At 33.3% G+C, this 24,123-nt stretch overlaps 2 protein-coding genes across 7 annotated transcripts in view; one reads left to right on the forward strand and one right to left on the reverse strand.

Moving 5' to 3' along the window:
* Nucleotides 1-24,123, reverse strand: part of LOC106088314 (sex determination protein fruitless) — a 179,003-nt gene that overhangs the window by 78,508 nt on the left and 76,372 nt on the right. For all 6 annotated transcript variants that reach the window (XM_013253771.2, XM_013253770.2, XM_059361933.1 and 3 more), the window contains one exon: nucleotides 1,310-1,457. In XM_013253771.2, coding sequence (XP_013109225.1) covers nucleotides 1,310-1,457 — 148 coding nt within the window. The remainder of the gene's footprint in view (nucleotides 1-1,309; nucleotides 1,458-24,123) is intronic.
* The window catches only part of LOC131994885 (uncharacterized), a 70,256-nt gene that overhangs the window by 24,967 nt on the left and 21,166 nt on the right, over nucleotides 1-24,123 (forward strand). The gene's annotated exons all lie outside the window — the stretch shown is intronic.

The following is a 24,123-nucleotide window of genomic DNA, read 5'->3' on the forward strand; positions in this document are numbered from 1 at the left end:
GCTCTGAGGCTTCTCATTGTTTTGGTCCGAAGTTTCCTGCAATCTTTATCAAACCATTTATTTTTAAATTTGAGTTTCTTTGGTCCAGTTTTGCTTTGATCCGATTGCCTGATCAGCTTTATATAGTCATATAAAGAAGCGTTAGGGTCCATGAGATCTAAGTTATAATTTAGTTTTTCTCGATAAGTTTCTTTTTGGCTGTTCTTCCATACTAACTTGGGAAGTAAATTCCGTTTTTCCGATTCATTACTGCCCTTGTCTTTTATTTCCAGTGCTAAACATAATGGAAAGTGGTCGGACCATATCTGATTGTTTACCTTAAAACTTTGTACCGTATCTAACATATCATATGACATTGCGCAGAAGTCGATCACCGAGCTGCCATTTTTATTTGCAAACGTGATATTCCCGTCCTCATCACCTAAAGTTCTGCCATTCAGTATGGCTAGGCCGTTGTTGTTGGCAAATTCTAAATAATTTCTCCCGTTGGCATTTATTACTTTATCATTTGATATCCTTGCGACATCGATGGTTGTTAGTCCTTCTAAAAGTTGCTCTCCAATTATTTGATCTTCGCCAATACGCGCGTTGTGATCCCCGATGACAATTTTTTGAACATCATTAGCCTCTACAGCGTTCTTTAAGTTTTCAAAATCATGTGCCCAGTTTAAGCTTCTCAGGTACACAGGTATGATTTCAAATTTCATTGACTTTGTTTCGCAGTATATTAAATCAATATTATTTCTTTTAATTAGTTTATGCGTTAGTCCATTTTTTATTAGATCCTTCCTGACCCCGCAGACTTGACCTCCAATAGCTCTTCCTCGATTATTAACTCGTGTTGCAGTTTTCCAATGTGTTTCAAAATTTTTAAATTTGTTCTCATAATTACACTGATTTTTTTCTTCAATATGTGTTTCTAGGAGGATAAATATATCAAAATTTTCTAAGAATGCGTAAAACTCGTGGTGAAGATATTTGTTACCTAACCCATGAATATTATATGCTAGTATATTTAGAACAAAATTATTATTAATTGAATAATAATAATAATATGTGCATTTTGTGTACGAATCACATTCAAAGACTTAAAATTCCTAAAAAATATCCATATACAATTTTACCGGTCAAGATGGTACGTATTATTGATTAACGATCGCCATAATATTTCCTATTTCTCTTTTTGGGGTTAAAGGACAAATAAATAAAAGGAATGAGTTTCGAAAAGAAAAAAAGTTTTTGTTTATCGGGACACTTTAATGCTCACATGGGTTTAAAATCAAAATATTCGACTTCTTGTGCAGCTTACCTTAACTGTTTCGCCTTCGCAGGCTAGAGTAACATCGCAAAGGGCTTCTCTTTGCAGCAGGGAGGTGAGAACACCGGTTAAATTTGTCGGATGATTGTTCCAGCGAAGACAGAATTGCTGGTCCATAGCTCCTAGGTCAGCGTTGAACCTGCAAATGTAGAGAACAAACCGCAAGCGGTCATCACTAATGAACCACCGAATAAGCTAATTATGTAATTTAGTCGTTAAACAGATAAGCGGTATAGAATAATTAAAATTTAACTGTACATTCATTCATATCGATTTATTAACCAACCATACTTTGCAGTCTGGTAAATTTAATTAAATTTATATATGTACACATAACATATTTTGCAAAATGCATGATATATTCACAACGAATAAATGCCAAATTAAAGCATTCAATGATAAAAATAATGCAATTGTACACCCCATTCTTCCTGCTATTCCAAACATTTTACCGCAAAACGAAAACAACCAACGATAAAAAAAAAAAACACAGAACAACTATGTTGTTACAATAATGCAAACCATGTAATAGATTTCTCTATATATTATAAGGTGTCGAAAGATTATTTTTAATTAAGGGGTGGAGGGAAATGATAGCTGTTTAACTCAAAGTTAGCTTAATACAAATGTATCTCCTTTTTACAACCGACCCTGAAAGGAGTGCTGTTGAACGTGTCCTTACAAGGAAATGGATCATAAACACTAAATCAAACTACTAGTTGGCAATCTAATGTTATAGTAGGGTCTGCTTAAAAAAAAAAAAAGAAGAATTCGCCAAGTAAACTTCTTTTCTGAAAAACATTGGATTTGGTTTACGATAAAAGTACACGTGTGTTTGATACAAATTCTTGCAAGAATCTTTGACAAATATAACTTTTTTACACGGACAATATCTTTCATTCTTGATATATACAACGATATTCGGAGTTACAACTAATTTTTTCTTTATTTATAAATTAATTTAACGTTATGCCATAGGAACATTGTAACAGCCCGAAATATGCGTCTTAGACCCATATTTTTTCTTGATCGTCATGACATTTGAAGTCGATCTAACGAAGTCGGTCCGTCTGTCTCACTGTCGAAGGCATGCTAACTTTTGAGGGACTAAAGCTATACGCTTGTCTCACTGTACATCTGAGACAAATACACATCTCCCGATTGGAGTTCTTAAGCTTCTAGAGTGAGCAATTTGATTGAAAATTTGTCATATATCGTTTTGGTATGGCTTCCAACAACCGTGCCAAGTGTGGTCTAAATCGGTTGATAAAGTGATGTAGCTGTCATATAAATTTTTCTATGACTTCTAACAGCAACGACAAGTGCGGTCCATATCGGTCAATAACTTGATGTAGCTCATATATATATTGAAAAAGTCATTCAAAGAAATTGATAAATGCGATCCATGGTGGAGGGTATATAAGATTCCGCCCGGCCGAACTTAGCACGCTTTCACTTGTTAATTTTAAAATCAATTGAGCGTATTGAAAAGGCTAATAAGTTTAATTTTGTGTTGTAACACAATTCTTACTCAAATTTTACCAATTATAAGTGGTTCTAAATTGGTAATTCAAACTCTTCCAGAGTATATTTGGATTTATTTCGATGTTATGAAGCACAATTATATTAAAAGCCTTCCATGTTCCGCTAATGATTTTTGTCATTGGACGTACCTAAGACGAAACTTTAAAACTTTTCTATTTTCGAGTTTACCATCCCCCCATCACTTGTTATCCATCACTGGTCTATACGCTTAAATACTCACCCTCTTTCCGTCTAGTAAGAGAGACACAAAAGAATTATTATTGGTGTGTTAAACAAATAATCGTTTGTGCCTATCGAAACACTTTTGCCATTAAAGAGTTTTTGGTACAATGAACAAAGTTGGTTACATTCGATAATACTACGTTTGTGGCGAACGTTTAATATTTTGAAGCGAAACGTTACATAGTTACAATAAAAGAAAAACTTCGTAATTAATGTTTTTTTTCTCGTAACAACCTCCCAAACGTTTTATTTTTTAAGTACAAATTATTTAATGCATCTATCAAGGTTTATGTCTAAGCAATGCAATTGTTTGGTAAAACGCTCTTCATCTAAACACAAAGAGAAAATAAAAAAATTAGAAAATCATTGCGACAAACCAGTTTGTATTTTTTAAAGGGAAGTTTATAGCAAAAACTTAAGGAATATCGTCTTTTGAAAAGAAGGCTCTTTTATGCGCAATCTCTAAAATTCTTTGAATCCAAAGAATGTTTTGTGATATTTAAGAACAAAAATCTGCTAAAAAAAAAGTATGCTATTTTTTTGTTTGCCTGTTACTTGTTTTGATTACCTTGGGCATTTTTTTAGAAATTTTGTTGGAAGAAGACAATACAACCAAATGGTTATTTGTTTAATAAATAAATAAAACCACCCACGATTGCCAACAAATAAATAAATTGGGCAAGTATTGATTTGGAAGTTATCCCTGCGTTAACTCTTAGTAACAACTGCACAAATGTTCTACAATAACAATAACAATAACATTGCTTGCTACACATTGAATAAGAAAAGATGAGACCTAATTTCTCAATTCGCCTACAGAATATTGGACATTAGTATCGAAAACAGCGAAGCACCTCCAAAATTTTACAAAGTCCGTTGTTTTCGACAAAATTTGCTAATTTCATTGCTATTAAAACGTAAAAAAATTGTTTAGTAGCTTTATTTGTTTAATTAAATATAGATTCATTTATTGCATCATTATTCTAAATTATATTATTATCAATTACATATAAGCTAAATTATAAATATAATGAGAAAAATGCTATGACTACAGAGGCTTTAACAAGTAAGTGATTTACAAAGAGAAATATGGAGGCAATTTAAATATAATTAACACGCTTATACTTCTTTAAGAAAATTAATAGCTTTATTAAAATGTGATAACTTTTGTAATTTCTGTTTTTTTTTTTTTTTTTTTTGTAAATATAATGCTAAAAATCAAAAATTTTTGAAATATATATAGTAAATAAGATTTAACTAACAGTAACAATTACATCTGTTCATATGGCCTCGAGTCAGGCTGAAAAGCGAAATTATATTAACAATAAAAGGTCCACACCGCAATACATTTAGAAATAAACATAAGGGAACTAAAGCTAGAACCGACATTAAAATGTGGCTACAACAACAACAATAAAGCTAAAACATAACCTAAAAAGTGATATTATAAAAAATAATATTTAATATTTGTGAGGTACGATGCCATGTAAAACTTCTCTCCAAAGAGGTTTCACACTGGGGTACGCCGTTTGGACTCGGCTATAAAAAGGAGGCCCCTTATCATTGAGCCTTAAACTTAAATCGGACTGCGCTCATTGATATGTGTGAAATTTGAAATTTGGAATGTTTATGGGCAAAATTGCCATTTGCAATATTAAAAGAAAATTTTAAATTAAACGTGGTAACGTAGTATTGCAAAGGTTTAACGACCAGTTTGGCTTTGCTATAGAATACTTAAATGAAATTTTAACAGATTTAAGAAGAACCAAATGTTTGCTGCTTCAGCAGACAAATACTGTTGCTTCAGCAAACTGTTTGCTATTTTAAGTAACAAATTTCGTTGAGTGCACTTTTTGTTAACTGCATGCCATCGCAGCTATGATTGTTTTTTAAACGTTTAAAATGACGTATCACATTATCCCATTTTCAGGACATAGGCAACAAAACAGTGTTCTAATGATGAAATTATTACAGAAAAATGTTTTTCAACTAGATAAGCTATAAAACAAAGTGTATTTGTTAACCCAATAAGACATTTGAGTTTCGCCATGTGTCATCGCATGAAGGTAGTGGTGGTTGGGTTGTTTGGCTAGTAATCCCAACTTTTGAGTGTACCCTGTTTACATGCATTAATGTGTGATTATATTGTACGACTTGTTTCTCGATTCATGGATGGACATACGCAGGCATTTGTACAAAAACGGTCTTGCTCTCTTTGTATAAGGCCCATTCGGTTTATTGCAATTTTTGCAAATTAGTTTGTATTGAATTTAATGATGATGCATATCAATGTAAATTAGGATTTGAAATTTCAGTAGAATTATATATGTAAACAAACATTGCAGATGATGCGCTTAAATGTTGCGTGTGTGTACGAGCGTGCGTGTGCGTTTCTCGACTAATGTACTTTGGTTTTAATTCCATTTTGATAATTTTAAATCAAAACAGTTAATGCAAACAAATAATGGACAATCGACCACATACAGACATACGCCACATACGCACATCATTTTGCTATTGTGGCATACTTCATTATTAACGAATGCAATTGCATGTCAACACACCGACAAGCATTGATACATCTGAGTACAAACAATAATAACAGTAACATTGCTATAATTAAATGCACGAGGCCATAAACAATACTATTCGACTTACGTATGCTGGCAGGTTGTGTGTGTTTGGCATTTGTGACATTTAAAGGCTTATTCGCACCTGCTTTAGTAATCAAATGTGTGTGACAGGCAGGTATACATGATCGCACACACCCACAAACACCTTCGTTGATGAGATCTCGCAACCCTTGCACCGAGGCCCTGCTGTGTTTCGCGGAAGACCTTAAAGTTAAAGAATAGGAACGAACTAAAATACAATTTTTCACATACCTACATATGCGAGAACAAATCCCAATTGACTGATGGGCTTTGACATTGTTTCGAATGTGTGGCATTCTGCAATCAGACTCACATTTAATTTCACCGTAGAGCAAACCAGATCATTTTAAAAAGCCTTAAAACTTGGGAATGATTTACATCGGCTAACTCCGGGCTGTATGCAACAAATCCGAATGAAATAATTTTCAACGATAAAATATTTTTTTTTTTTACATTTTATTCTTTATTTTTATGTTCTTGATTGCTAGAACGCCATCTATATAGCCATTCGAAATTTTGCTCAAATATTATATGTATGTCTATTGATGCAGGTCGGTTGGGTCTGTAAATGAGCTAAAACGCTCCATGTTTAGCTATAGCTCGAATATAAACCGCTCTCACGTTTAACACCCTCACTGAATTAACGGGAAATCGTATCCATATTAAACGATATTAAATAACTGATAGAAAAATTTGGAAATGCGGTTTATGATTATGAATAATCCGATTTTTAATTTCAAAAATTTATTTAGTATAATTTTCTGACGTAAGAGCCTTAAAGCCACTGAATGTTCCAAGCTGTCAGTTTTTAATTACCTTATTGAACAAATTAACTCAGCTGCTCATATAAGCATACTAATTTGAATCATGGCGACGATTTTCAAAAGATCCATGGAAATGATTTGTATATGATACATTTTAGGTAGACATACTATTTATATAAAATTCTAATTGCCGGAACAATTTTCTTTTTGAATTCACAAATATTTACGACCTTATTCACAAAACTTAGTGTAGATTTGAAATAGGTTTATTTGACAGATTTCCTTTATAGAACTGTCAAAAAAACCTACTTCTAGGCTTCATTAAGTTTTGTGAATAACTTGTCGAGTGCTCCTCCCTCAAACGCTTATTTAACATCTGCATGTACTGAAAAATTTACATGATGCCTCGTTGCATTACTAATTACCAATTTAAGTTAATCGGAAGCAACAACAGCCCTAGTCCACTTTCACTATGTAGTCTACATTCCAAAAACTACTTTAGGCATACCTAAGCAGTACATGAAAACTAAAGCTTTTACAATTTTCGAATTCCTTGCTACGAACTGTATAATATGGCAAATATTGAACCATTAATTTGTGACCTCTGGAGACCACCGTAGAGCAGAGGTTACCATCTCCGCCTATGACGCTGAAAGCCTGGGTTCGAATCCTGGCGAGAACATCGCAAACCTCGCCAGCAATAGGAGGTCTGGCGAGGAGCTTGTAAGGTACTATGCCATGTTAAAACTACTCCCCAAAGAGGTGTCGCAATGCGGCTCGCCGTTCGGACTCGGCTATAAAAATGAGGCCCTTATTTCCTTTTGTATTTTGTGATCTACCATATGAAAATGCTTGGTTAACCCAGTTAGACCACAAAAGTCATCTTCAGGTCCCATACAAACTGCAAAGAAACTAATACTGCATCTTTGTTTCACTCAGAAAAATTGTGCGCATAAAATAATGTAAAATACTTATTCCAAATAAGTTACCTAATTTGGTTAAATTTTGATTAAAACGGGGAAAAATGGCCAAATTTTAGTAAGTTTTACTCATTTATAATTAGCTGCAAATAATTTATAAACTTGGATTTGGGAAGTCATTTTACTTAACCAAGTTTCTTCCGAACAAGTTAAATATTCCTATAGCAAACAACATTTGTATTTACCCAATATAAACATATTGTTAAGTTGAGTGCAACGCTTGCTTCAAACCTATATTCTTCAAATTGACTAAATATTCGTTCAAAATAGTTATCGAATTTCCACAAATTTGAGTATTATTGAATCAATACAAGTTTTTACTTAAAATTTTGTTAAAACTAAATTTAGGTTAACAGATTTTTTAACGGAGATGATTAAATCCAAATTCTCTCTCAGTAATTCCAAACCTATCTTCAATGAAAGTGCTTTTTAAACTCGTTGTTTGTCAGTTATGCAACCATCAATCGATTAAAAACGTATAATATCATAATACAAGAGCGTTTGATTTGTGACTTCAATTTGTATAGAACAATAGATCTGTTCACCGTAAGCGTAATTAAAAAATAAACAAGAGAAATAAAAGACAGTTGGTTAAGTTCAATTGCCAATAAAAGGGAAGCCGTAAGTTTTATTCAATTTTTCACGATAGGATGGGGGTAAACAGATTACCTTTAAATAATTACAACAAGAGGTAATTTACCGCGAAATTGAAGATGCACTATAATCTTTTAATGTACGATAACGAGTGATAACAAATACAAGATGGAGAAAGGTGGGGGGTCAAGCATTAGAAAAAGATTTAGTAACCCGTTAAAATCTGACATTTCAACGACAAATTTTCACTCAAAGGGAGTAGAAAGATTCTAACGAGAACTTCAATCTAGGGTCAAAAAGCCTGGATCAAACGAAAATGCGAAATTAAAATCGAATATTTTAATTTAACTTAGACAAGATCCGTGTTAGAAACCATAAATAAAATGCCCCTAAGAAACCTATAAATGTTTATTACCGATATAAATTTTTATTTAAAACCCTGTATATGGGACATTCACCATGTTTACCCTTGACCCAGGGACGTAGCCGGGATTTTATTTTGGGAGGCCCACTCCTTATTTTTTCAAAATAGAAAATTACCAAAGTTCTTCTGAGAAATTGGTAGATACCTCAATTTTTTTGAAAAGGGAACAAACCCATCGACTTCTTTTGACCAGTTTTTATGAAGAGCCATCTACATTCTGCTTAAATGATGTCGCTAATTTCTTCTTCGAACTTCAAAAAAAAAATCTGGTAAACATTTCATCCAACTATGACGTATATGCTTATAATTTCCATCATGTATTTATAAGTCCTAAAGTTTTCCTTATGTTTTGAAGATAAAATAAGAAAAGGCGGTAGAACTAAAAATCAGAAACACGAAGAGATTTCTACTTTATTGCAGTTGTAAACTTTTTTCTTTCTTTGCCCACTAATTGATGTCAAATGATCTAGCGGCAGACGTAAGTGAAATATTTGCCACTAATTGATGTCAAATCACCTAGCGGCAGACGTAAGTTTAATATAAAACTTGTTCTAATAGATAAAAGTCGGTTTACTAATATTATTTTAATACATTTCCACACTTAAGGTCTGTCTTTTAATAAAAATAGATTTTGAAGCAAAAGGGCTTTCTGATTTCATTCATTAGCGCATTATGATAAAATTTTAATAAATGTGTTATGTTTTCATTGATAATTTATAGTTTTCCAAAAAAGAAATCGTGAAAACCATGGGCATTTTACTGTGAAACACGAACTTTTTGTAAACATGCAGTTTGACTCGTCGCATTCGATTAAAGATTTTTTTACATAACACATAAGGAAATCACTATTCGCAAAATCTTTTCAGTAAAACGATTTTCTTGGAAGAAAATCAAAAAATTCAAAAAGTATATTTTAAAATGTTTTAAATAATATTTTACTGTGCTCAAATTTACGGTCAACGCGAACAGAACTAGCACATTTTTACTAGACTTTTCGTCCCTTAATCACCATGAGCTGCGTTTCAATTGCCTTAAATACTGTATTGTAAATTACGGAATTTGAAGACAAAAACGATATGTTATTATTTGATATAGTTATTTTATTTGAAATGTAAATTAATCCGTGTGATCATTTCGGGGTTTCAAAATTGTGCTTCCGAGTCGTAAAAATTTTGTTTCTCTTTCGAAACTAGCTGAATGATCGGAGATTGGAATGTACGGGATTCAAACCTGGACAAACGGAGCAGCAGCGAGAGCCGTTGCCGTGGACTAGCGTTCAAAGTCATAAATACAACTTCCAAAAGATACACACAAATGGCATGCGTATACTATGGAAGCTAAATAGGCGTATAGAAAAAAAGTCTATCAATACAAGAAGATACGATGAAAAAAAAAAGCCAGTGGGTAAGATGTCAAACTTGTAGACACTACGTAGTAGACACGTTTGAGCGGTATATTCGATATAAGTACGACCAATGTTGGCCCTTGAAGCCCCACACCTAATATGGCCGATGAGTAGTTCTAATCAAATGACGAAACGCTTCCCATAGTGGTTGGTGTGTGTAGTGATCTCTGGCTTTCTTTATTCATTACAAAAATCTTCGATCATTGAGCTCTTCTCGAAAGAGAAACAAAACGAAAAATTACTAATCATTCTTTGGAAATGTTTTTCAGACTAACAAGCAAATTTTTCTACAGATAAAACTTCAATTAAAATAATAAAACGACAAGTAAGGGAAAATGTTTATAGAATTATGTCTTAGAAAAGTGTTTGTTAAATGTTTGTCTTTCGGAACAATTTTTGTAAAAAAATTTTTGACAAGAAAATTCTATGAAGATTTTGGACTTAAAGAAACTTTTAGGAAATAAAAAAAAATAATTTAAAATATGAAAAAAAAATTGATATATAATAATTTATCCATATCAGATAATGGAATCGAGAGCCAGGCGTAATAGGTTAAAATGTTGCCTTTAAATATATTTATTGAAATTTGTCTATAGAAAAAGACTTTAAAAATGTTTATGCAAAATGTAGTGTCGCAAAATGCAAAATGTATTGAAATTTTGGCCTTAGAAAATAATCTCGAGGTTAGGTTGTCTTTAGAGAGTTTCTCGCCAAAATTGAATTCTTAAAATATCATTTAGTCTTTAGAAAAAATCTTTTTGAATTTTTTTTCTTTACAAATGTTGTCTTTAGAAAAAATTTAATTAAAATGTTATCTTAAAAAAAATTTAGGAAATTTTTCCTTTCCTTTAAAAAATAATTTCAAAGGCCGTGCTGAAGTTTTGTCATTAGAGAATGTTACGCTAAAATTGTATCTATAGAAAAATTTCACTAAATTTGTTTAGAAAAAATTTTATTGAAATATTTTGTTTAGAATAAACTTAATTAAAATCTTTCTTTCAACAAAATCATTTTGGGGCGGGCTCGGGCCAGATGGCTACGAGGGCCCCCTGGCTACGTCCCTGCCTTGACCCATTTATGTTTGTGTTCATGATAACAACAAATATTGCAATAAACATGTGAAACGTCCTAAACCATTCAGAGCAATGCAGATGCAGGTGCCGCCGATAAAAAGGCGTCAGCAACACACACAGCTGGCAAAGGATTTATACTACTAATTACGCACAGACGTACACCTTTCATGGTAGGTATTAGACTGAAAATAAAACTGGAAACTTTCATTTCTTTTTCAACAGACTATAAAATATTTTAGATATGATATAACGGAACTTCTGGGCAAATATGGTGCTTAACCCTATGCCACTTATTTGCAATTGCGATTTTTTCCGAAGCCATTGAAAAATAAAAGCGTGTATATTTTTATTTTAATATAAAAATATATGACGAAATATATATATATATGTATTAGCAAAGTGTAAATTCAAATAAAACAGAGGATAAATATGAGAATAAATAGTAAATCTACAATTAAAAGAGTTAACTCATGCGTATTAGTTAAAACTGAACGAAATAATAGAAGCAGAAATTTTGCAAAAAAGTTTGTACAGATGTATTAACACACAAAAAAATCGAATATTTTATTCTATAAATTTTATTTATTTCAGATCGAATTGTCTTTCACGATTGTTCATCAGATATACTGAATAAAGACTAATTAAGTTCCATTTATTTAACGTTAAACCATAACGAAGTTCATTCAATGTAATTATATTTTAGAAACGCAATAACTAAAAAAGAATAAAATTGTCTTTAGTTTATTTTAACTCAACCATTGGGTCACAATTTTTTGGGTGTTCGCACCGTTTTCTGAAACCATATTGAGTCCAAACGGCGAGCAGCCTCTACGAGGAGTAGTTTCTACATGGCATAGTGCCTCACAAATGTCGCACAGTGGGCCAAATGGCAAAAAAATTGGAAATAAGTCTACAACTTTTTATCTGTTGATTTTAGCCATACAAAATGTTCTAGACATTTGTAGAGGAGGACATAGGCTTTCAGAAAAGTGCTGTTGTTGGTCCATATCTTTAATACAGGGTGAGCTACAGGGTGTCAAAGTTGACCACTTTTGACTTCTCCAAGCTTCTGGGGGCCATAACTTTTGATCTACTCAACCGATTTACATGATTTAGGACTCTAGAGAAAGAGCTTGACAAGATCTAAAAAACTTATGCATAAAGTACCATGCCATCGTGTACTGTTAAGGAGTTATGAATTGTTTAATTTTAAAATATGAAAATTTGGCCTTGGTTTTTTTCAGTGTTTTTTTAATAACTCCGTCAATTTTAAAGCTATAAACTTCATACTTCACACAAATTATGCCAGCATATGTGTGCATAAAATACAAAAGGAATCACGTGAATATCTTTGGCGGTTTAAAAATGGCATCGTTTTCAATATGAAAAATATTTTTTTTGTCAAAAAATTGCAAAATTTTTCAAAAAAGATACTCCCATTTCCTTTAAGTTTTCGCAAACTTTGGCCGTCAAAGCATTATCATTTCTTTCCATTTTCACAAAGTCGAGGTATTAAGAAAAGTTTTAAGTGCTAATTTGGCTAATTTCGATATCAAACAACACCGTTATCTTAAGACCAAAATGGCCAATTTTTTTACTAAACTTCAAAAGTTTCTCACTGGAAAAAAAGTTCCACGGGGATTTTTTCGCTTTTTTTGAACTTAAATGAAAGCTTAAAATGTTCCCAACATTTTAAGGTATGTCTCGCCATATCCTAGCCATAAATGAGATCGTAGCGATCAAAATACTGAAAAAAGTCAATTTTCAAGTAGTGCTATATTCATTGCTAAAAAACAAGTATTACGTCACATTTTATTGCAAAGATGTTAAATAAACTTTTATTTGGTAACACTTCTTCTACAAAACACAAAAAGAATCATGGAAATATCTCTATTCTATTCCATTTTATGGAACCGGCAATAAAAAAGTCAATTTTTCAAAAAAGTCGAATTTCCCAAATTTTGTTTTTGTTGTCCTAATTGCACATGACACACTATAGCCATATTTACGCAACATACCTTATCGTAAAGGAAATTTTCATACCTTTCCAACGATGTATAAAACATTTCTCAACTCGGATTCTATCTACTCTAAAATTCATTTACACTTCATTAAACTCTATATAAAAATGTCTATTTGTGAAATGGAACCTTATATGGGGCCTACACTAAAACATTGATAGATTTGCCCAGGGTTTACAATACAAATGTGTTAGAATAAAAAAAGGTCTCCTGCCAAAGTTTAAAAAAATTGGAATAAAAATATGTGTTTTAGAGCGAAAACACTTCGCATCGGCGTGCGTTTGTATAGTACCTACATCTATTTTTAATGTAAGCTGATGATTTTTGAATAAAAAGTAACCTAGAAATATACCTGCATATATATATATATTTGTGTTAAGATTTGATGCAGACAAATGTTACCTGTTTCGCTATGTCGAATTCCCAGGAAATCCACCGTATCAATGAATGTGAAAAAACCTACCCATAAAAAATTCATTGTCATTTTTTTTAACCAAATTCGAGTCCAGGTAAATAATTATAGAAGAGTAAGTAAAAAGAGGCACTTTGGACCCCTTTTTACGATTGCGTCTGATACCTGAAATGGGTCATTAATTGTGAATATATTGCATAAATATTTGAACAAAATCCAAATTTTCTTCATTATATTTTGTAGAGGCGTAAAGGACATTTATAAGTTATGGAAGTCATACTGAAGTATTCCACTCTTTCGAAAATTGTATGGGACATCAAAAATGATTCCAAATCATACACGGAGTCATTTAAGGAACTTGTTTACACTTTGGACCACATATATGGAATAAGGCTAAATAAAGACGCTTTAGACAAACTTGAAAAATTCTACAAATCATTTGAGAGAAGGTTGCCAGAATGTTCATTCGCAAAAATCAAGTTTTTCAAAATGTATGAGAAGTGGCTGAAATCGGATCTACTTATTGAAATTAAACCGCTGATTCCCGGCCGGCCTAGCAAAGCATACGACGAAGTTACGGAGAAAACCAAAAAGAAAAAACAAGAGGAACTATTGGCGGCACATCCGCCAAATTTAATAAAAGATACGTTCAAAACAGCATTGTTAAAAACACAACCAAAAAATGTTGGACGAATTGTCGATGTTTTACCATTAGCATCTCCGAAAAGGGTAAAGAGAATGGTAGAAAGTATTCCAACTCCAAAATCGACTACAGAATTCACGGAGGAAGATGCACTGGCCCTGATTTTGAACCTAGGCCTCTCAAGAAACAAATACTCAACAATGAGGAAGGCTCTTCGTGAAAAAGGATGGGGTTGTTTACCCTCAAAACATAAATTGTACAACACCAGGACGAAAATGGTGCCATCAAATATATACGTGGACGAATTAAAAGCAAGAGTGAAACTTGCTGATCTTGTTGAAAATACAGCTGTTAGAATTATTTCTAATTTTACTGAAGAACAGTTGAACACATGTAATAATTCCGAAGTGGTTTTGATCAGCAAATGGGGTTGTGATGGATCATCTGGATTTTCCGAATATAAGCAACAAACAGAAATAGATACCAACTTCGCATCAATTTTCATGGCATCATTAGTACCATTGAGAATGAGATTGTACAAGGACCAATCTTCATCATCGAAAGAAAATGCATTTCAAGATATATGGATAAATAGAACACCTGGGTCAAAATATTTATGTCGCCCAATTCGGTTTGAGTATACAAAGGAAGACCGGAACACAACACGATCTTTGGTGAACGAAATAAAGGAAGAAATTGCTGCATTACCCATGATTGTTATAAACCAATTGGGAAGAAATATAAAAGTTTCGTTTCAACTACAACTCACTATGATCGATGGAAAGGTGGCAAACGCATTAACTGGCGTTATGTCCAATTGGAGATGCAATATTTGTGGCAAGAAGAATGGGCAATTCGAGGACAAGTCTGATGAAAATTTAGTAAACGAAAATGCGCTCAATTTCGGTATTTCGCCCCTGCACTGTAGAATTCGATTCATGGAGTATTGTTTGCATTTATCGTATGACCTTAAATATCGGACTAGCCCTGGAAACCGCGATGTCTCTGCTAGAAACAACCAAGATCTTCACAAAATGAGGCAGGAAGAGAAGAATCGAATCCAGTTGGAGTTTAAACAAAAGGGACTTATAATAGATAAACCTCTTTACGGATACGGAAGCACAAATGATGGCAACTCGGCAAGGCGGTTTTTTGAGGACCCCGTATCGACATCTAAAATAACCGGTCTTGATGAACACTTGCTAAGACGATTCAAAGTGATTTTGGCTGTAATCAATAGCAAAAAGATGATAAATTCAACCAAATTTGAAGCTTATAGTAATGACACAAAAAACATTTTATCTGATTTATATTCGTGGAAAGCTTTAACACCGACAGTACATAAAGTCTTACATCATGGCAAGGAAATTGTGGAATACAACATACTTCCGTTAGGAGAACTTACAGAAGAAGCTCAGGAATCCCGTAATAGAGATGTTAAACAGTTCCGGCTTTTCAATACCCGAAAGAGCACCAAATTTAACCAAAATTATGATTTACTTCAATATTTATTGTTATCGTCTGATCCGGTACTATACAGCATCAGAACTAAATGGCTACCAAAAATATGTGACGATATAGATAAGGACGATCCCGATGCCATTCAAATTAAAGAGCTTTTAAATTTTGATACCTTAGATTATTTGGTAGAGAATAAAATCAAATAATACAAAACTAAAATGCTTTTTTATTTTGGGAGTAGCTAATATACATATAAACGCACGCCGATGCGAAGTGTTTTCGCTCTAAAACACATATTTTTATTCCAATTTTTTTAAACTTTGGCAGGAGACCTTTTTTTATTCTAACACATTTGTATTGTAAACCCTGGGCAAATCTATCAATGTTTTAGTGTAGGCCCCATATAAGGTTCCATTTCACAAATAGACATTTTTATATAGAGTTTAATGAAGTGTAAATGAATTTTAGAGTAGATAGAATCCGAGTTGAGAAATGTTTTATACATCGTTGGAAAGGTATGAAAATTTCCTTTACGATAAGGTATGTTGCGTAAATATGGCTATAGTGTGTCATGTGCAATTAGGACAACAAAAACAAAATTTGGGAAATTCGACTTTTTTGAAAAATTGACTTTTTTATTGCCGGTTCCATAAAATGGAATAGAATAGAGATATTTCCATGATTCTTTTTGTGTTTTGTAGAAGAAGTGTTACCAAATAAAAGTTTATTTAACATCTTTGCAATAAAATGTGACGTAATACTTGTTTTTTAGCAATGAATATAGCACTACTTGAAAATTGACTTTTTTCAGTATTTTGATCGCTACGATCTCATTTATGGCTAGGATATGGCGAGACATACCTTAAAATGTTGGGAACATTTTAAGCTTTCATTTAAGTTCAAAAAAAGCGAAAAAATCCCCGTGGAACTTTTTTTCCAGTGAGAAACTTTTGAAGTTTAGTAAAAAAATTGGCCATTTTGGTCTTAAGATAACGGTGTTGTTTGATATCGAAATTAGCCAAATTAGCACTTAAAACTTTTCTTAATACCTCGACTTTGTGAAAATGGAAAGAAATGATAATGCTTTGACGGCCAAAGTTTGCGAAAACTTAAAGGAAATGGGAGTATCTTTTTTGAAAAATTTTGCAATTTTTTGACAAAAAAAATATTTTTCATATTGAAAACGATGCCATTTTTAAACCGCCCAAGATATTCACGTGATTCCTTTTGTATTTTATGCACACATATGCTGGCATAATTTGTGTGAAGTATGAAGTTTATAGCTTTAAAATTGACGGAGTTATTAAAAAAACACTGAAAAAAACCAAGGCCAAATTTTCATATTTTAAAATTAAACAATTCATAACTCCTTAACAGTACACGATGGCATGGTACTTTATGCATAAGTTTTTTAGATCTTGTCAAGCTCTTTCTCTAGAGTCCTAAATCATGTAAATCGGTTGAGTAGATCAAAAGTTATGGCCCCCAGAAGCTTGGAGAAGTCAAAAGTGGTCAACTTTCACACCCTGTAGCTCACCCTGTATTAAAGATATGGACCAACAACAGCACTTTTCTGAAAGCCTATGTCCTCCTCTACAAATGTCTAGAACATTTTGTATGGCTAAAACAGATAAAAAGTTGTAGACTTATTTCCAATTTTTTTGCCATTTGGCCCACTGTGTGTCGCCAGCAAAAACTTATCAAAGATCAGTTTTCGAATCCACTACGGATATACAGTTATGTGCAAAAAATGGGCACAGCGGCAAGCCATACAAACAAAGGATTCTAAAGCGCGTAAAACAAAAACTAAATCGATATTTTATATCAATTTTTTATTGCAGATACACTGAGAAAACCATTCCCGTTATGAAAATGTCAACTTGTGCCAAACAATAGGGCAGTGAGTAAATTCGTTTAAAAATTAAAAAAAAAAATCATTAAAAGCTTTTACTCAAAGTGAATAAAAAGCAGCTATTTGCATAGACATAGAAAAGGTGTAAACTTTGCAACTCAAAATGTTATTAAAATAATTCAAAAGTTCTCCGTTCCTTATCGCCCGGTTTACTTGCGCACTCACATATAAACTAGAATTTGACATTTTTCCCATCTGATTTGCTTTGTCTATGCTTTTTGTCCGTAGAAATGTTAAGACAAGAGTTTAGGTCAATCATTTTAATTGTAGTTTCTCAACTAGGAACCTAAGCAGATCGGGGCATTGTGATCGTTACAAGAAAAAAGCAAAAATTACTTAACTTGGGAAATTACAATCGGGAAGTAGCTGAATTGCTTACACTTTCGTCAACTCTGATGGAATATTCTGTGGATTGGATACCTTAAAACATAGAACGATTAGAATCAAATTAGTTTACATCGTGGAAACAACAAAACAAGTTTTGGTAAATACTAAAATTGTTACTACTACAATTCTTTGAAAAATTTTAATTCTTGAAAGTTTATGTCTTCAAAATAGATATGATCAAAAAATACCCGTTATTTTCGAATTTCGTGAGTTAGTTCTGTTATGTTGGTACACATGTCTATTATATATGTAATATCAGCCATTTTGGATTTTCAGTTTGTTTCTGACAGATAAAAAGGTTAATCGTGTTTTGGTGTGCTCTTTGATTTTTGTGCTATCCGAAGAAAAGGATCAAAGAAACTGTATTGATTTTTGTGTAACCAAAAAGCGTGTATCCGAAGTGTTTCAAGAATTGAAAAAAAAACGGAAAAAATATCAAAATATATCTAAGGGGGATTACTTTGAAGGTCAAGATAATTATTGATGAATAAACAAATACTTTTTGGACAAATTTAAAATAATGGTAATTTTTGATCAGACCTGGTATATTCAAAATAGTCAAACGTGGTATTTTCAGCTGGCCAAAAGAAGAATGGAGCAATACTTTTTGGACTGATAACTAAAAATAATTTCTAACATCCCAAATTGAGGATAATAATGAGACCGGCTAAAGCCCAGGTACTCCTTATAACCCGTCAAACATGTCGATGAAAATATCGGGGTTTGGAGAATGTTTCTGAACAATGTAGTGGGCTTCTTGTATCGTATACAGGGCATGGCATTATCTAAAAATATCGTTGACATTTTACAGAATTTTATAATTATATTATCTGAAGACCACAATTTTATTTATTTTTATTTTATTTATGGATTTATTGTCTACGCAACAAGATGATAATCTTATAATTAGAGTGTAGATTTATTGTTATATAATACATTCGACATCCGTTACAATAAATAAAAAGTGGAACAAAACAGTGTTAAAAAAACAGCCGTATGTAAATGGGAACAAAAAGCACAAATAAATTGTAATTAAAAAAAAAGGTTTGGAGCAACATTTAAAGAAATTAAATATCAGTAAACTATGAAAAAAATTTAATAAGCCGTTTTTTAAATGTAATCGTGCTGCTGATGCATTGAATATCGTGTGGTAGATTATTCCAGAGACGTATGTTGGTAATATAAAATTGTCGTTCAGACATAAGACTCCGTCTTCTAAAAGGTTTAACTTTCTTCCTTTATCAGATTGGGCAAATCCCAGTCTCTCAAACAAATATCGGGGTTTCTTTTCCAAATAACCTGATCTAGTTTTTAGAAGTTTGTTGAAGCTAAGTCCTAATAGAGAATCTACATATTGTGAAACAAGCTGACTCCTTTTTAAACCATACACATAACGGACTATGCTGTTAAAAGCTACATTCAATTTTCGGAGGCCCGAAGAATCACAATTCGAAAAAGTTCACAACCATATATCAAACCTGAAACAAGAAGTGTTTTCGCCAGAAGAATTCGGATATTTATGGGTGTAAAAGAGTGTGAGATCCATAAAGCACGAAGCTTTGCATAAGTCTGCCCGGCTGCAATGATAGCATGATCGGACCAGCTCAAAGAACTGTTAAAAACCACGCCTAAAACGTAGCACTAGACAGAAGTCAGATAAATTTTTCAACTGGATAAAGACCTTAACCACACGTCTTAATACAGCCAACCTTCCCATGGAATATAGGTTTGATCGAAAATCCGCAAAATATTGTTAATTAAATATTGTCAACTAGACAATTACGTCTGTTCAACTCAGACGAATTTTCGTTGCCCATTTGACCTTCGTAGGTAGTTATATCAGTTTCGGTTCAATAGAACTGAACCGACTCTAGGCCTAGAATGAGGCAAGTCCTTTTTTAGAACACAATTTGGCTACATTCGTAACTCAAAACTTGCCTTCCTTTTTCTTATTTTGCAGTTTTTGAACCAGAAGTGATCCTATGATTTTTCACAGACTATATTTTGGTATTTTGCATTAAAAATTGCTATAAACCATCGATATAGCTCTCATTTTATGTGCATTAGAATCCTTCATTTGTCGCGCATAACAGTATATCGGAGAATCATCTACAGGTACCGTACCTGGCATGAGCATTAAAAGCTATAAAAAAATATCACGTTTAAGATGTCAGCCATGTAATTGCGCCCCTTAGAGGCTCAAGAAGTCACATCGGGCGATCGGTTTAAACGGGAGCTATATCTTGTAATAAACCTATCTGGGCCAAACTTGGCACGGCTGCTGAAAGCCAATGCTAAACTATCAGCCAAATCGGGTGGAAATTATGCCTTTTAGAGGCTCCAGAATTCAAATCGGGCTATCCGTTTATAAAGCAAATATATCAAGCAAAAATATCACTTTATTGGTCAAAATAAAACATCTCATGCGAAATTTCAGCCAAATCGAAAAAGAATTGATCTGAGATCGGTTTATATGGCAGCTATATCAAAACATAGACCGATTAGGCTCATTAACAATTCCAACCGATAGGAAGTATTTTTGGAAAATTTCAAGCGCCTAGCTTTATTCCTTCGAAAGTTAGCGTACTTTCGACAGACAGACAGACGGACATGGCTAAATCGACTTGGAATGTCAAGACAATCAAGAATATGTATTCTTTGTTGAGTCATAGATCAATATTTCCATGTGTTACAAACGGAATGACGAAATTAGTATACCTCATTCTATGGTGGGTGGTATAAAAAAAACCGAAAGTTACTGCCTGCTTATCAAATGGCACGACTAAAGGCGAGTTTCAAAGGTATTTCAGGGCACTGCTTAGTGAACGATCGGGACGTGCCATCAATTGCTCATCCAATTCATTCTCGGTCATTGCTAATGGTTGGTCTAATGGTTTTCAACATTTCCTCGGGCCCCCTTACTGGCCGTAAGACCTTTCATTTAGACAACTTTCTATTATGTATCAAGAAATTCTTGCACCATACCACTCCAAAGGATATTAAATGTATGGCACTCCTGCAGGGTTAGGGTAAATGTGTGAGAATGCAAATTGGATTACTTAAATCTACATGTTCACTCGTGATGGTAAACAACAACAAAGGCTATCGAATTTCTATTGTCCTTATAATCTTTCATATCCAAAAGTGTATAACACATCAAATGGACAATAACAACATTTGGAACTGGGGGTAATTTTAATCATATTCAAACTGTATAAAGTTATTGAGTAGAAAAAAGTGCATTATGTGTACAACTTGCAATAAATCTAATCTACGAAGATTTTTCGAAATGCCATGAAAGTTTTACCAACAAAAACAAGTCTGAAATTATTTGAATTAAAAAATTAGCAATTCAAATTTAAACTATACAAAACATTAAATTGTAATCAAATAGCTAAAAAGTTTAATTTACAACTTAAAGACGAGTAAACAAGTAACTCCATCTATCATTTAATTAAGGTTATATTCTTTTAACGAACTCGTATTTATAATACGGGTCGTATTCTGGTTAATCTTTACGAAACTTGTCTTAGCGTATTTTTATACCCTCCACCATAGGCTGGAGGGTATACTAATGACGTCATTCTGTTTGTAACTACTCGAAATATTCGTCTGAGACCCCATAAAGTATATATATTCTTGATCGTCGCGACATTTTATGTCGATCTAGCCATGTCCGTCCGTCCGTCTGTCTGTCAAAGGAACGCTAACTCCCGAAGGAGAAAAACTAGCCGCTTGAAATTTTGCACAAATACTTCTTATTAGTGTAGGTCGGTTCGTATTGTAAATGGGCCATATCGGTCCATGTTTATATATAGCTGCCATATAAACCGATCTAGGGTCTTGACTTCTTGAGCCTCTAGAGTGTGCAATTCTTATCCGTGTGTGTTTTTTTATGATATCCAACAACTGTGCCAAGTATGATTCAAATCGGTCCATAACCTGATATAGCTGTCATATAAACCGATCTTGGGTCTTGACTTCTTGAGCCTCTAGAGTGCGCAATTCTTATCCGATTTGAATGACTTTACGCACGAAGTGTTTTGTTATGATATCCAACAACTGTGCCAAGTGTGGTTCAAATCGGTTCATAACCTGATATAGCTGCCATATAAACCGATCTTGGGTCTTGACTTCTTGAGCCTCTATAGGGCGCAATCCTTATCCGATTTGAATGAATTTTTGCACGAAGTATTTTGTTATGATATCCAACAACTGTGCCAAGTAGGGTTCAAATCGGTTCATAACCTGATATAGCTGCCATATAAACCGATCTTGGGTCTTGACTTCTTAAGCCTCTAGAGTGCGCAATTCTTAACCGATTTGAATGAAGTTTTGCACGAAGTATTTTGTTATAATATCCAACAAGTGTGCCAAGTATGGTTCAAATCAGTTCATAACCTGATATAGCTGCCATATAAACAGATCTGGGGACTTGACTTCTTGAGCTTCTAGAGGGCGCAATCCTTATCCGATTTGGCTGAAATTTAGTATGACGTATTTTATTCTTACTTTAAACAACTGTGTCAAATAAGGTTCAAATCGGTTCATAACCTGATATAGCTGCCATATGAACCGATTTGCGATCTTGACTTCTTGAGCCTCTAGAAGTCGCAATTATTGTATTATCCGATTTGCCTGAAATTTTGTACGACGGATTCTCTCATGACCATCAACATACGTATTTATTATGGTCTGAATTGGTCTATAGCCCGATACAACTCCCATATAAATCGATCTCTCTATTTTACTTCTTGAGCACCCAAAGAGCGCAATTCATATTCGAATTGGCTGACATTTTACACAGGTCTCCAACATATAATTTAATTGTGGTCCAAACCGGACCATATCTTGATATCGCTCTAATAGCAGAGCAAATCTTTTTTTATATACTCTTTTGCCTAAGAAGAGATGCCGGGAAAAGAACTCGACAAATGCGATCCATGGTGAAGGGTATATAAGGTTCGGGGCGGCCGAACTTGGCACGCTTTTACTTGTTTTTATTTAATTATTACATTGTTAACTAAATTATAAGTGTAATAAGGAAATCAAGTAAAAGCGTTCCGGGACGAATCTTAGGAACCCACTACAATGGATTCTGCTAAAAATGTATACACGCAGAAAAAACGAAAAACATGGTTAAATTAAGAAATGTATTTTTTTTTTAATTTATATTTCCCAAAAGAAAGAAGAAAAAAATTGCCTTTTCTTTATGAGCCTCTCTTCATCGTCGTGAATGCCAAAATAATTTATATATACATTAACGTGATTCGTACTAGATACCAATCCTAGCATTTTGCGCACAATACCACCAAATCTAGATCCACATGAAGGAATATTGCATTTGTTATCTTCCGTCATCAGCGTCGTTTTCCAAGCCAATATAGTCTCTATAGGGATAATAACATATTAAAATAAAATAATACTTATAAATAATTCGTCTACCGTCTTCCAGGTCCTCAAATTTGTTTCGTTTGGAATGTACTTATTTCATTTGTTTACAGTAACACTTTTAAAAACATGTTGTTTTTACTTAACAATTATTATTTGATAAATTATTAAATTTTATTGAGGGATAAATAAAAGCCACACTTTCCATTTTTATACCCTCCACCATAGGATGGGGGTTACCTTCATTACCTTTCGAAGGAGTAAAGCTATCCCCTTGAAATTTTGCACAAATATTTCTTGTTTGTGTAAGTCGGTTGGGATTGTAAATGGGCTACATCGGTCCATGTTTTGATACAGCTGCCATATAAACCGATCTGGGATCTTGACTTCTTGAGCCACTAGTGGACGCAATTCTTATCCGATTTGGCTGAAATTTTGCATGAGGTGTTTTGATATGAAATTTTGTACAATGACTTCTCCTATGACCTCCAACATACGTGTCAAATATGGTCTGAATCGGTCTTTAGCCTGATACAGCTCCCATATAAACCGATCTCCCTATTTTACCTCTTGAGCCCCTAAAATTGTACACATAATTTTTACACTTCTACACTTCCAACATTAAATTCAGTTAGCATAGCTATTCTTTTCACGTTTTTTGGAAGCTTTAACGGAACACTATGCTCAGTTTGTCAAATTTCAGACCAATCGGATAATAATTGCGTCTTCTAGGGGCTCAAGAAGTCAAGTTAAAGGACCACTTTATATGGCAGCTTTAACCAAATCTGAATCAATATGCCCCATTAACAAACCTTAGCGACCTACATCAATAAAAAGTATCTGTGAAAAATTTAAAGCGGATATCTACGGAATTAAAAGAAAAAACGATTAAATTATTATCTCTTTGCAACTGCCCA

Source organism: Stomoxys calcitrans, chromosome 2, assembly GCF_963082655.1.
Source record: "Stomoxys calcitrans chromosome 2, idStoCalc2.1, whole genome shotgun sequence".
Classification (NCBI taxonomy): domain Eukaryota; kingdom Metazoa; phylum Arthropoda; class Insecta; order Diptera; family Muscidae; genus Stomoxys; species Stomoxys calcitrans.